We start from the raw sequence: 13,570 nt of genomic DNA, 5'->3' as shown, positions 1-13,570 counted from the left end.
CCCAAAAAAGTAAGTTTTTAATTACATTTCAACAACATTCTTATCAGGAATCAAGAAAAAAAGTTGTATTACACCACAACACTGGATCATTCCCCCATAAAAATGGCATCAAAGCAGTATTTCATCTTGCTTTATCAGGCAAAAACCCACCTAAACCATCATGACCCAGCTCCACACAAAAGTCAGATACAAAGCCAATGGCCTATTGCTCCAAGCAAAGGAGCACCACAAAGGATTTATTTAGGATCAAGGTTGATGCTCTCCAAGTACCTACCCATAAGGTTAAAACCCTGGGTTTTTGTTTCAAAATGAGATTGCTTAAAATATTCAGAACAGACTGAAGAACATTATACGCTAACAAAAGAACGCAGGGAAGTAGCAATGCAAAGTTTTACAGAATTTCCCATCCACGTAACTCTTAATGCCAGGAAAACAGATCATGGTCTCTGTGCTCCTTCTGTCCCCCACATGCCTCATTAGAGATTGCTGGCAAGTGTAAAGTATTTTTCCCCCATCAAACACACACACCCACTCAGACAATTAACTTCTTTCATACCAGTCTGCCACATAAAATCTATTTTCAAACAGTAAGGACGCCTGCTAGGTATACACCAGTGTTCAACAGTAGACAGACACCGCACACCTTTTTCTTGGGTGGTCTTTCGTCCAAATACTAAGCTGACCAAATCAGTAGTTAAGTTCAGATGCCACAGTCCGCACAATTTTGGGTAAATATCTTTCACTGATAAATGAAGATGCAGGAAAAAGTTACTGAAACAAGAATCAAAACCAGACTTACTGACCCAAAGCACATTACTTTGAAAGGCAGATTAAAATTTAAGACATGCTGTAGAAATTCGCTCGTATTAGAAAGAATATAGAAGGACCCCATCACAGAAAACCCCACACACCATCTTTATTAACTACATTAAAACACAGATTATTTACAAAGAAAGCAGTTAGCCAGCAGCAGACAAGTTACAAATCCCCCCACAAAACACAAAATCCATCCAGCCAATCAGTACCATGTCAGCTGCAGTACAGCTATTACCAAGTAGGTTTGTATGAAATTTCACAGAAATGTAATTTTTGTTAGGTCAGTGAGGAGGGTGCTTCTGTAGCCACTGCTTAGTATTTTACTGTTGTGAGAAAAAGGTGGATTGTTAAACAGCATATGCCAAAACAGAATATACAAATTAGTGATAAAGTTTAGATCATATTCACCAACCTGCTTTTTCCCCTCATTGGAATAATGCTGTATAACTAAAGATCAATTTAACCATCATTGTAAATAGCACACAGCATTTAACACTGTCCCCAGAGTTGATCTTTGCTGAATTAGGGGAAAATACACCTCTTCTCCTTCAAGAATATTTAGATCATTTACTATGTATGATCACTTATTTCCTTCAAACACAATATGCATACAACACACATTCACTTACGCAGTTTAGCAGCTTTCATTTTTTTTTTCCAGTTCTTGCATGTTTTAAAGTGTAAACCCCAATGTTCTGATATTCATTTACATAAATACCCTAATCAGATTCTGTTTAAACAGTAAGACATTTCCTTGCTACCCCTTCGCTCAATTTCTCTCAATTTCTGTACATAAACCTATCAACAGATGGGAAAGACGTTTCAATCAAACCCAGCTTTTTGTGTCTGAGGACACACAGGAATGCAGTACAGGTATGTGCAGGAATTGATTTGCTGGCAGGTACATCTAACTTAATAGAACCACCAATGCAGTATTCATAATGACCACAAGTGATCAACCTCAGCTAACGTAAGTGCCTGTATTAAAATTAAGACAGTAGTAATGAAACATACATATTTTGTCTTATATAATTTTATTTATTCTAATGGGGGAACATAGTACTAAAATCATCTAGCCAATACCAGAAGTACAGAATTGAATTCAGATACAGTCAACAGTAGGATGATACTTTAAACTTAACATTATACTCTAATTAAGAGCCTTCTGTTACTTAGAAGCGTAAGGAGGAAGGCCTGTGGTCAGACAAGAGCTCCAAAGTTTGGGGTATGGAAGAAAGTAGACTGACTCCAGTCAACATAACCAAGAGCATAGCAGTTTCTAACACACATTACAACAAAGGTAAAGGAGTAGAAAGAATTGCATAGGACATGCAATTCTTATGCTACTCCTACACTTCAAAAGCTTTTCTGAATTTCCAGAAGCTACCTTATAATCACTGTTGGAGAACTTACTACTGCCTGTAAAGAAAAAAGTCTTTACAGAGAACAGTACTAGCTAGAACTTTGCTCTCCCTTTCACAGAGGCAGAGAAGCCGAAGACTCAGATTCTTATGGGCCAGCTTAAAACTAATAATAAAAAATTGCTGAGTAGGTAGAACCAGTAAAGTTCAAAGCCCTGTAACCCAGAAGTATACCAGTAAAAATGAGTGGTGTATGAGCATAGATGAATACTTCTAAGTCCATCTCTTCAGGTAATAACATGAAGACAATCAGACGTTTACTTATATCTAGATCAATAGTGGTAGATTAGAAAAAAGTTAATACTGTACAGAAAGATGATGTACAATTATATAATAAAAGCTGACTTAATGTATAAAAATTACTCTATACATGCAAAGACACCTGCATATCACATCATTCTCTTAAGTACGTATGTATATATGCATGTACGTGCACATACATGTGTGCATGTGTATGTATACACACCACCAAAATGCAGGGAAATCAATTTTGTTAAGTATTACACAGCAGGAATACTCCCACACTTCCAGAGTGCTTTCTTAAGCCTTAACTTACCTCATGAACTAGTGTCACAAACTGGAAGTTTTATGTTTTGGTTGTGTTATGCCATTCTTCTCCCCTCCCTAAACTTGTAAGCAATGACGCACTCAGTTTAAAAACAAAAACATTGCTGCCAAGTGTACTAGACAAATTAGATACTTACTTATCAAAGCTATCACTATATTTTATGAAGCTCTCCAATTTTTCCTTGGCATATTCTACCACATCTGAATGAAGCTCTATTCCATGATTTATCCCAAAAGGTCCTGTAAATAAAAACAGCAGGGTGTTTTTTGGTTTTTTCTTCTTTATGCACAGCACAACAGCATGGAACAGCATTATACCTTTCATCTCTGAAAGCACTAACATCACATAAAACACAGAAGTCTCCCAACAGTGCCAAAGTTATTTTTTGCAACTGCATTACCGATGCTTAAGAGAAAGGTAAAAGGCCAATGAAAGAACAATGATCAGAAGAAAAAGATCAATGGAAGAACAGGGACAGAACTATGGCAAAACAATTTTACAGAATGAATTTTCTTCATAAGCATGCAGAAGAAAAATGAATCTAAGTAAGTCAGTCTGAGAAACTTCTTTTTCAACACAGTATTTAGTTGGAATACAACTATTTCAAACTATAATTTAGTCTGTATTTTGGTATTTAGATTTTGAAGTTTTCTTATGGCAAACTTCTCAGCTTTTGAAAATTCAGAGATGGGTTATTATTTCCCTTAGCCACATCTCTCTTGCAGGTTCCAAAATCTGCTCCTGATTTACTTACACAGTAATTAATTTCCATCTAGAACATTGAAACTGACCACGTTATATCCACTTATCACAAGATTGCAACACTGCTTTCCTGCAATCAAATCCAAGTATACTTCCAAGTCAATTTGTGTGCCAAAAGTTAATGCTGTTTTTCAGGAACAAGAAGAAATCATGAGACAGTATTATGAGGATTATCCATATCAGGAAGGAATCTGAATCAGATAGTCACATTTGCTGTGGGGATTCTATATTTAACACGCACTCATAGCCCAGGGACTTTAGTCATTGGAGCACAGAATTGGAAAAAGGAGAGGAAAGGGGAAGAAGGGAAAGTAAACATCGATAAGATTAGACAAAACTTGTATTTATATCCTCTACTGTATTCTAAATCTTTCCTAAATATTTAGCTCAAAGATGTTACTTCAATGAAACAGAATTTGTCTTTTCTAGGACACCAATTATCAAAACAGACCTAGAGTTTCATTTACTGCAAGAAAAAAAGTGTATGTCATTAAGCTGATTAACGAGTGCAATTCTTAACACAGTTTAGAACATTTTCTACCAGGTGAAATAAAACCAATCCACTAGGTTACCACAGGCAGGGCTCGTAAGACCTCTCTGGTGGCAGGCAAGAGGTAGGTGGACCATTCAAGTATGTTCTTAGAACTTGTGAAAAGATTTACCTCCTGTTGACACTTATACCTACTGTAAATTTAGTTTATTATCTATCACATTAAGAAAAGCATTAGCATAGGCAATCCCTTCCTAGCTGTTTCATTATTTAATGCTCCCTTGCACAATAATAGGCTATGAGGTTTCTAACCAGTGTAGTTACAGTTCTACAGCATGTAGCAGCATCCAAGGTATGTTTTCTTTAATTAAAGATTAATTGCCATTCCTTTAACCTCATAACTTAAAAAATGCATTGACACGTGCCAAAATTTCAATACTCAATTTTGAAAAAGAGAACTAAAAAAAATGTAAACGTCTGTTGCTCCAACAGCTTGAAATTAAATCTATGAATGCAAGACACCACCATATCATGATACACCAGAGTATTCATAATTTGAACAGAAATACGAGAAACGTGTTCTCTTCTTTAATCAGGAAAGTCACAGCTGTACATTTAAGCAAAGGGTCAGCCATTCCAGAAGCCTGAAACCAACTTCTCTGCTACTCTCCAAAGTAAACTGGCTGCTTTCAGCATAACGAGCTAGCAAGTCCACCATCTAGTCTGAACTACATTTGATTTTAACGGTACCAGCAATAGTTAATTTAATCTCTGTGGAGCAGTGGGGGTTTTTTTAGTATGTTGCTATACTTTCAAATTATTTGCTAATTTAATCTAGTCATTTTGACACTGCCAAAGTGGCAAAAATACTGCTCACTACATTGTCAAATGAAAAGATACCCAACTGCTGTCAAGAAACACATGGTTCTGTTACCAATTGCGGTGCACATTGAAATCGATTTAAAAAAAAAAAGCTTTTAAAAATATATATGGTTTGTTTGTCAGAAAATTATGTCTGTTCTTCTTTGTTAAAGCAGCTGTTCCCTGGTTTAAAACAAACACTAAAATAAAGAATGATTATATGTAACCAGTAATTTTATCAAAGGCAACAGAGTACAGAAAATAAAGGCACACAAATTGTATTTATACCTTCTATGCCTCAGCCTAGCACTCAAACCACATTACAACACTAAGCAGACTTTGGAGACCGGGTACAACACTACAGAAATACAGGAAGTCTACTTCTGTAAGTAGCTGAGCAGTCACTGCTCCAGGTTCCTCAGCACTTCTAGAGAAGTATCAGCACCTGAGCTGGCTCTGTGGGAGCATCTGCAGTGTAACTGGCTGACAGGCCCCGAGGAGCAAAATCTCACCCTCTGTAGAAGACAAGTCTTTTCCTGTTTAATTTCTTCAACTCTGCGTATAATATTCTGAAGGACAGGAATTCTGCTTGATAAGGAGAGGTCAAACCCAGGAGCCATTCAACAGTCAACCAACAGTCACATGATATAGATTAGATAAATACACAGATACAAGTGCAATATACATATGTCAATTTCTTTTTTGAACATTATGATTAAGAGAGAATAATAAAATAACAAAGCTTTCCACAAGGCAGAGAAATAAGTGAAGACCATTACTTAATACCTGGAGCAAACGCTTTAGAGAAAAAAATGCAGCAATATTTACTAATTGTTTTAATACTGAAAGAGAACACCAAGTGTAAAAATCTAACTGAAATTATCTACTCTCAAACAAAAACACTCTTGAAAAGGGCAAAGCAACACTATCAGATCAGGTATCTTGTTATTTTTACCTGTGAAGGAACATAATTTCTATTTCCACAAGACAACGGTGGAATCTGTTGAATTTACTGGCATTAACTGAAACAAAAGACACTGCCGGAGATGCCAACAAATGATGTTTGTTATGTACTATTAGGGGTAATTGCTACTCTTTAATAAATAAGAACAGATGACAGAAAGTACCTAACTAATTGAAAATTAACAAACTAACTCCTCACACCCCAGTTGTGTATGTAAATAAATATACACAAAATCTGTATATTACCTGCCAGCAAGGTTTCCGCAACCAAGGAAATATGAAAACTCCATGTAATACAGTCAATAAAATTGTATCTATGAAAACTACATATTAAAATAAAGATTTCAGATAATGAAATTCATCTGTAAAAAAAATTATTTGTTGGTACACATGCTCTGGATTCTAAATATAGGGGAGGGGGAACAATTAAAGCATTTTTCTCTCTAAGGTAGGTTTTAAAATTTAAATTTAGACAGCAATATTTCATTCCATCTTTTTTCCATACAGGAAATGTATTTGAAAACAGAAGAAAAAACACACTGCTAATCTGTTAAAATAGTTTTAAAAACCTATGGACCTGCAGTGCTTAGACAATCTTATCAGTCTATATCCCCAAATTTTCTCACTAATAAAACGATTAAATAAATGTATTTTAAAATAGTTGTTTGCACACTGATAGAGATTTTTCAATTAAGTTTCTTCAAGATCCATTAGTCTTTATAATTTAGATTTTTCTTTCCATAAACTGAAGATCAAAACAGTAACCTAGAGTAAGGGCATAAACATTAAATTTTAGTCCTCAGAAATTGTTCCTCTATGCCTTTTCCTTTTAAGCAAAAAAGAGAGCTATATTTCCTTTCAAATGAGAATTTTAGACTATAGAAAGGCAAGCAGGAACAACTGGCTCTTCCAAAACAGTCCATGAAATGTCACTGAACAACAGTGGCAGTGAACAGCTTGTAGGTAACATACAGTATTTTAACAACACAAACACCCAGTCTTAAGTATTAGTACTGTCATTTTTAAAGAAGTAAAAGTAAAGTTTTACAGAGATTCTAAAAATATGCAGAAACACTATATTAAAATAAAAATATTCAAGTTACCTAATATTAATCCCACCATTGTACTCAAGTATCCGGTTCCACTACCCAGATTTAGAAAAGATAATCCAGGCTGAAGCTTCAGTGCTTCCATGACTTCAGAATAAATGCAAGGTGCTGACAAGTGTATATTTCCATGCTTCCAGGCCAAGTCTTTATAAGCATTGTCCCTGTATCCTTCCAGATAATAATCACCACGATCAATTGCTCTGAAGGCTTGCTCCACACTCTCAGTGCGAATGTACTGAGCTTCTTTCAAGTTATCAATTAAGTCATCATTGTCTTCTCCAGCACTCACAGCTCCTCCCATGATGAATTTCTATGATAATTCAGTTAGTTTGCAAAATACATTAGGAGAAAAGCTTTCCCAAAATTGTAAGTACGTAACAGACTCTCAGTTCTTCTTTCAGATGCACATCACAAACGAATCCTGGAAAATAGATATGTTTACATAACTTGAGTTTCAAGAGAGAAACAAATCAACAACTATTAGAGGGTAAAGAAATGTTGTTAGTATTGGATCACTTTACGAAGCAGAACTATTGAGTCAGGACAACTAGTATTTAATCAGAACTCTGCCCTTCAGATTTTAACTCAATCCAATGTTTTCCAGTTTACCTTTAATATGTCAACATGGGCTGTCTCCATTAGCAAGCAAAGCAGCATAAGAGTTTACACAGACACTGAAAACACTACAGTGCTAAGAACCTACCACCCATGTTATATACATTTGGGTGGGGGACAGCAACTGCCTTTGGACTAGATCTAGTCCCAAACTGAGAACTAAGTGTCCAACTCCAGTTGGAGCGTGTACCAGCTTAGTTACATTTGAAAGGAACTGGGTTTACATGCTCTGAAATCACCTCACAGGGGAAGACAGAGCCAGGTGAGTTGTGATGTCCAGCAGATGCTTCTCAGATGTTCACTTTTGAGTTGAACCAGAGTACTAATGCAGACACAACCACATATCGCTCTGTTCCAGATTCAGCACAGGAAACCCCTCTGAATATCCCAGCTCCTCTGAATGTCTTTCACATTTACTAGAGGAGTATGAATTCCTTAAGTACCTAGAAGTTTTCAACGTCCTTCAGATCTGTATTTTGTCTGCAGTTATTATATTATTAATCACTAAACTCATAGAATCCAGATGTTAAAAATTTTAATATTGCACAAATTACCAACAAAATAGCAACAGTAGACTGGAAGAAAGGAAGGCGAAAGAGTTTAATCCACTGCTTCTAGATGAATGGAGTACCTATAGTGAGATAGTTGTTAACATTAATTACAGCCAGCTTAGCCTAAAGACAACGACCATCATGAATCTTGTTGCACATTCTAGGTAACTAGTTAAAGAAAAAAGCAAAACAAAAGAAGAAAAACAAACACACACTCACCCCTGACTCTTTTAATTGCATTGCTGAGTATCACCTCTTAAAAAAATTCCACCTGCCTCTTCAAACTAGCCTATTTCACCGAGCATTCTTTTTAATAATATGAATATAATCTTTTATCTGAGAATACTCCAACACAATTCAGCAAATACCTGTTTTGTACATACCTATTTGTGCAAATTCATGAGTCGGGAATTTACAAACACAATCAGGATGCCCAAGATCATTTAAGTCACCAGAATGAAGCTGGTTCTTAAGTTTACATTGTGGGGATCACTGCAACACTATTTTTATGGTTAAATACTTTAAATTAAGAATCTTCTTAGAACACTGATGAATCCTTTTCCACATGTTTAACAGGTCTCTATCAAAACAGTACTAATAAACCTTTACATAAAACCAAATGGAAACATCCAGAAACTATGAGCAACTTCAAGTTTGGTGGGTTTTTCCCCCCCCCACTGCAACATTAAACAAAGACTTTTGGAATTTGAACCATTTTCCTGAGAAATTAAAATGTAAACAGGAACAGTTCTGAAGTAAAGCACTGAAACATCCTTGCAAATGCAAAAAATGTACTTACCTGCTGGACTGCAGTCCAATGAGTAAATTCACTTTTCTGAACACTAAATTCAGAATCAAAGAGTACTAAAACTATTAAAGATCAGTTCTGAAAAGGGCACATATAAAGATGTACATAATTTTAATCTTGGTTTTCCCTTATTTAAGCTTTAAAATTTGTTTTGGCCTGCTATTTTCTTTTTACTTTAAAAAAAAAGTTTCTACAGCATCCAGCACCAGAAGTTGTACAATTTTTACCCCTCCCATCTAGATGGCCATCACAAAACAGTCTTCCAACAAAGGAAACCTCATTTATATTTGCAATTCTGACCTACAGAAGTGTCTCCTTATCCTTGCCTTTATTAATTTACATAAAACACCAAGTCACTAATAAAGATGAATAACCATGTAGTACCAGTGCTAAGATACATAGCTAGGTTTAAAATTTCAACCACACAAGCTCAAATTTACCAGATGATGCAGTCACAATGCTTCTCCTTAACTTCAAACATACTTAAAGAAAGAGTGGGGGAAAGCTCAGGGCTGCTAGAGCCCTGATAAAATCATGTGTGAAATTATTACTGTTCACCACTCAGCTGTGTGCTTCTGTCTGAAGCAAAACCAATTCTCACTGACATGCTGGAGTAGGAAGATGTAAAAAGTCACGAGGTGCAATTATCAACCAGCAGGAAAACCTCTGATGAAAGTAAAAAACCACACTTCTCAACATCCTAGTGTTCCACAGCAGAATTAAGCAGGCCTGTGTATGTTCAATCACATGGGAACATCTCTTCCGATTTGTGAAAAAACTGACAGACTATTTAGACAGGAAATGTGGAACTGGTGAACATTTTTTTTTTTTGTAAAGTTAAAAATAATTTATAAAAATATTCCAGCCCTGCTCGGTTGTCTGCACTTGCATCAAACCTAGAAGTTCAATGAACTACTGAATCCAATGATAGTTAACAAGTTAAATAATCTACAGTAACTAAAGCAATAGTTTTTGCCATCCCTCCATCCTAAAGCTTCATGATTGTCTTGAGATACATTTGGAAACTATTTTAACTAAAAAGCAAATGTAAGAACTGAGTTTCTTGAAAACTAATGCAGCTGCTACATTCGAGAAACAGAAATACCACTTCCAGTCCTACTCGCAGAGTGCATCCACCACCTCGCACCAGCAGATGGAGAACTTCACCAACTATCTACACTCAACTAGTGAGCAGGCAAATACACAAACGGCTGATGGAAAAAGGCTGTTCTTTCAACCTAAAGCTTTATTGTTTCTATCAAAAAATGTCTTTACTCGTTTCACATAAAATTTCTTTCCTATAAATAACGTTTTCTAATTTCAATAGTCACTACTTTAAATCAAAATTAATTTCTTCCAATATTTTGTAATTTTATATTCTTTGTATTATCTGACAGTTAAAGTTAATATAGTATCAACAAGATTTTTCTCCTGATGATGCCCACCAAGCATTTCACCTTCATTAGGGTTAGCACACAGAATCTCAAAGGTAAGAACAAAAAAGGTCTGGCACACAGCATGATGTTGTGGGACGCAGGGGAGAAAAACAGAAAGCTTCCTCTCAAGAATGGGATGCTTATGCAGCAAAACAGAGGGGCTAGTCGGAAATGCAGTTGAAAGTCCTGTCTTATTCAGGATACACTGCCCCAGATGAAAAAGGTAACATTACGTAGACAGTGATACTGTTTGCTTTTTAGATACCTTGCTTTTGGTTTGTTTTCATTAATCAACTATGGTGCTCTACTCTGGACTCTACAACTATAGGTAAGTAAAAATTATACTCAAGTGGTAAGTATTTTTGTTACAAAAAAACCAAAAAACCACCCTAGGAAGTTGAAGGAAAGTGACCTTTTCATTAAAAGTGACCTCTTGGCTGCAGAGAAAAGGTTTTTTATATTTTACTTTCCTCCAGTGCTTTTTATATTTGCAAGCTTTTACCTTACGGAAGTAAAATTACTTGCTTCTAACAGAGGCAATAGACATGTGAAGTCAAATACATTTTCTACTATTTTAAACACACAAAAGAAACCACCTCACAAGCTATTTTAACACAGCTGGAGAAAAAAGGCAAGTTAGTGAACGTGCCCTTGTGACATCTGACCCAGGACCAAGATAAAGACAGCAAAGCATACTATGATAAAAGTTTCTACGCAGCTGCAAAGCTCACAGAAAGCATCCTGTGAAGCTCACCAATACCTAAATTGAGACACACACTGTCCACAAAGAGCACGAGCAGCATTCTGATGCCTATTCCACCAAGAGATGTAGAAATTTCAGGAGAAAGGAGAACAGTGCGTATCATTAACAAAATGCAGCAATTGCCTTTAGCCTTAGGAATCTTTGGAATACAGAAGCCAACAGAAATTGTAGTTTACGAGTTAAAATTTCAATATAGTCTTGAATAAAAAAAGTTCGTTCACTGATTAAAACCAACTATAATTTAAAAAAGCCCTCTGTTTCTCATTCCACACTAATTTATTTTTACAAGTTGGAACATTTTATCTTGAAGTTTCTTATATTCACAATAAAAATGAAATGTCAACATACAATTTCTGTAAAAATCCACACAACTGTATCACAACAACTCTGACCTGTTTCCGACCTAACTTGCAACAAGTTTTACTGGAATTCCTTATCATAAATAATTTTATTTTTTTTAATCTTGTCCCATTACTTGAACAGTTGTTCTTTGGCTATATGAATATAAGTGCTGATAATTTGAGTGCATTTTAACCCTTCACCATCTTATAAGCTATGCAAAACTCTTATCTGCGAAGTTAGTAACCAGATGTAATGTTTGCCAAGCTTTTTTTGCCAGCTCTCAAACAGACACAAGTTTTGCACAATTCAGAATTTTTAAAAATACATTCACACTTCAAATCAATTCCTTAGGTCACTAAGGACTTGCACACTCTCTTAAATAGAGATTAAATACCATGCTAGCAAGGTATCCAGTTAATTTGACAGACAAAACCTCACCTTTGCTGAATACATACAATGTCAAGTATCTTACAAATTTAGTATCTTGTAATACTGACACATCCTGACTCTACATAGAGGACTCCTTAAAAATACAAGTATTGACAAGAGTCAACACTAACTTGACTCTTATTTTGTTTCAAAGGATGAAAAATAGAAAACGTAATAAATGCTATCAGCCATATTTCAAGTCTGTTCCTCAGAACTACTGCAAGTCTCCTCCTAGGAACTACTTTCACTAGGATATCAACTTGGAGCACACCACACCACACAGAATCAAGACTGAGATACATTACTTTAAACTCATGGATGGCACACAAAATTGCTTGGTCAACCTTTCCCATTACCCAGGAGAGGAGGAGGGGGAAGACACAACAATAAACCACTGAACTACTCATCAATATAGACCTAAGAGTCAGCTGTTAAGTTTCCCCAAACAGGAATATTCTGAGACTGGCAATAGGAGGGAATTAACTACAAATGCACACAAGTGCCTGAAACACTTCAGTCCATTTAACAGTTTCAGTTTACTCATGGCAGAAGTCAGCAACACCACTCTGATCAGCAGAGGTTTAACGTTTCCCAGGCCACCAACCAAGCGTCAGACCTACTTCTGCTCAGACTGCATTCGTGCCACTCATGCAGCCATAATGAACTCAAGATCACGTTTTGCCTGTCCTTGTCCCATCCAGCGACTCCTACAACAAAAGGATTCCATTTTTAGTTTAGCTTCCCCTTTCCTCCCAAGTATTGTAACAGTGCCACACGAGAGGAAATTCAACTCCAAACTGCAGAGCTGAGTGTAAGATTTCAGCTTTTGAATAAGCAGAATGATTGATTACTATCTGAAAGGAAAAGAGAAATTGTAACATTAGCTTCACCAGGCAAAGGCTGGAGAAAACCAAAATATGAACCGTGTGCTTGATGTAATCATAGCAGATGACTATAAAAATCAGAATAAACTGTGGGACACAGAGGTATTTCAGAATGAAGTCTTTACAAACTTTTTTTTAAACTTTTATACATATGCCTTGCTGCTAAACTGTTACTAGAGGCAATAAAAAGTCCAAGTGCTCTGGAAAATTAGCTGCCACTTGAACTGCGTTCTCTTCCACAGCTATTTGTTTTGTCATTCCAAACAGTTCGGGAAAAAGTAAAACTATTGTTTTCAGGATAGACTAACATACTGCTTGGTGCATTAAGGAAAACTCTACCAGAAACACTGCATGTTTTTGAAGTCTAGACTCATCTCACTCCAAAAACATTCACTCGTAACCTACTGTTCAGTAGATCATTTCAAGAAGCTTTTCAAGTTAAACAGAAACAAGTACAAAAACAAGTACAGTCAGCTCTTCAATGTAATACACTCCACAAAGCATACTTCAAGGTTCTGTATAATATAGCAATGGAACAAGAAACAGATCACAGGATTAACGCTAAGCCAAATGAATGTAAACAGCTACAACTACTGACTTAACCTGAATTGCATTGACCTACTTGGGCAGAAAATGTTTGTCAAGTCTGATGTAAGCTTGAGCCCTGATCCTGTTTAGGCCTTCAATAGCTGTTTATACAAGATTCCAGGTGTGTGCTCTCACTCTTCCTCCACCACCAGTCACCTGAGCAT

The 13,570-nt window shown here is 36.1% G+C and overlaps 1 protein-coding gene across 8 annotated transcripts in view; it reads right to left on the bottom strand.

The window, feature by feature from the left end:
• The window catches only part of PCMTD1 (protein-L-isoaspartate (D-aspartate) O-methyltransferase domain containing 1), a 46,675-nt gene that overhangs the window by 18,988 nt on the left and 14,117 nt on the right, over positions 1-13,570 (bottom strand). For all 8 annotated transcript variants that reach the window (XM_074819464.1, XM_074819531.1, XM_074819511.1 and 5 more), the window contains 2 exons: positions 6,985-7,411; positions 2,942-3,044 (listed from right to left, as the gene is read on the bottom strand). In XM_074819464.1, the coding sequence (XP_074675565.1) occupies positions 2,942-3,044; positions 6,985-7,291 (410 nt within the window). In that variant the 5' untranslated portion in view covers positions 7,292-7,411. The remainder of the gene's footprint in view (positions 1-2,941; positions 3,045-6,984; positions 7,412-13,570) is intronic.

This window comes from Strix aluco, chromosome 1 (assembly GCF_031877795.1).
Source record: "Strix aluco isolate bStrAlu1 chromosome 1, bStrAlu1.hap1, whole genome shotgun sequence".
In the NCBI taxonomy this organism is placed as follows: Eukaryota; Metazoa; Chordata; class Aves; order Strigiformes; family Strigidae; genus Strix; species Strix aluco.
This window is presented reverse-complemented; position numbering and strand designations above follow the sequence as displayed.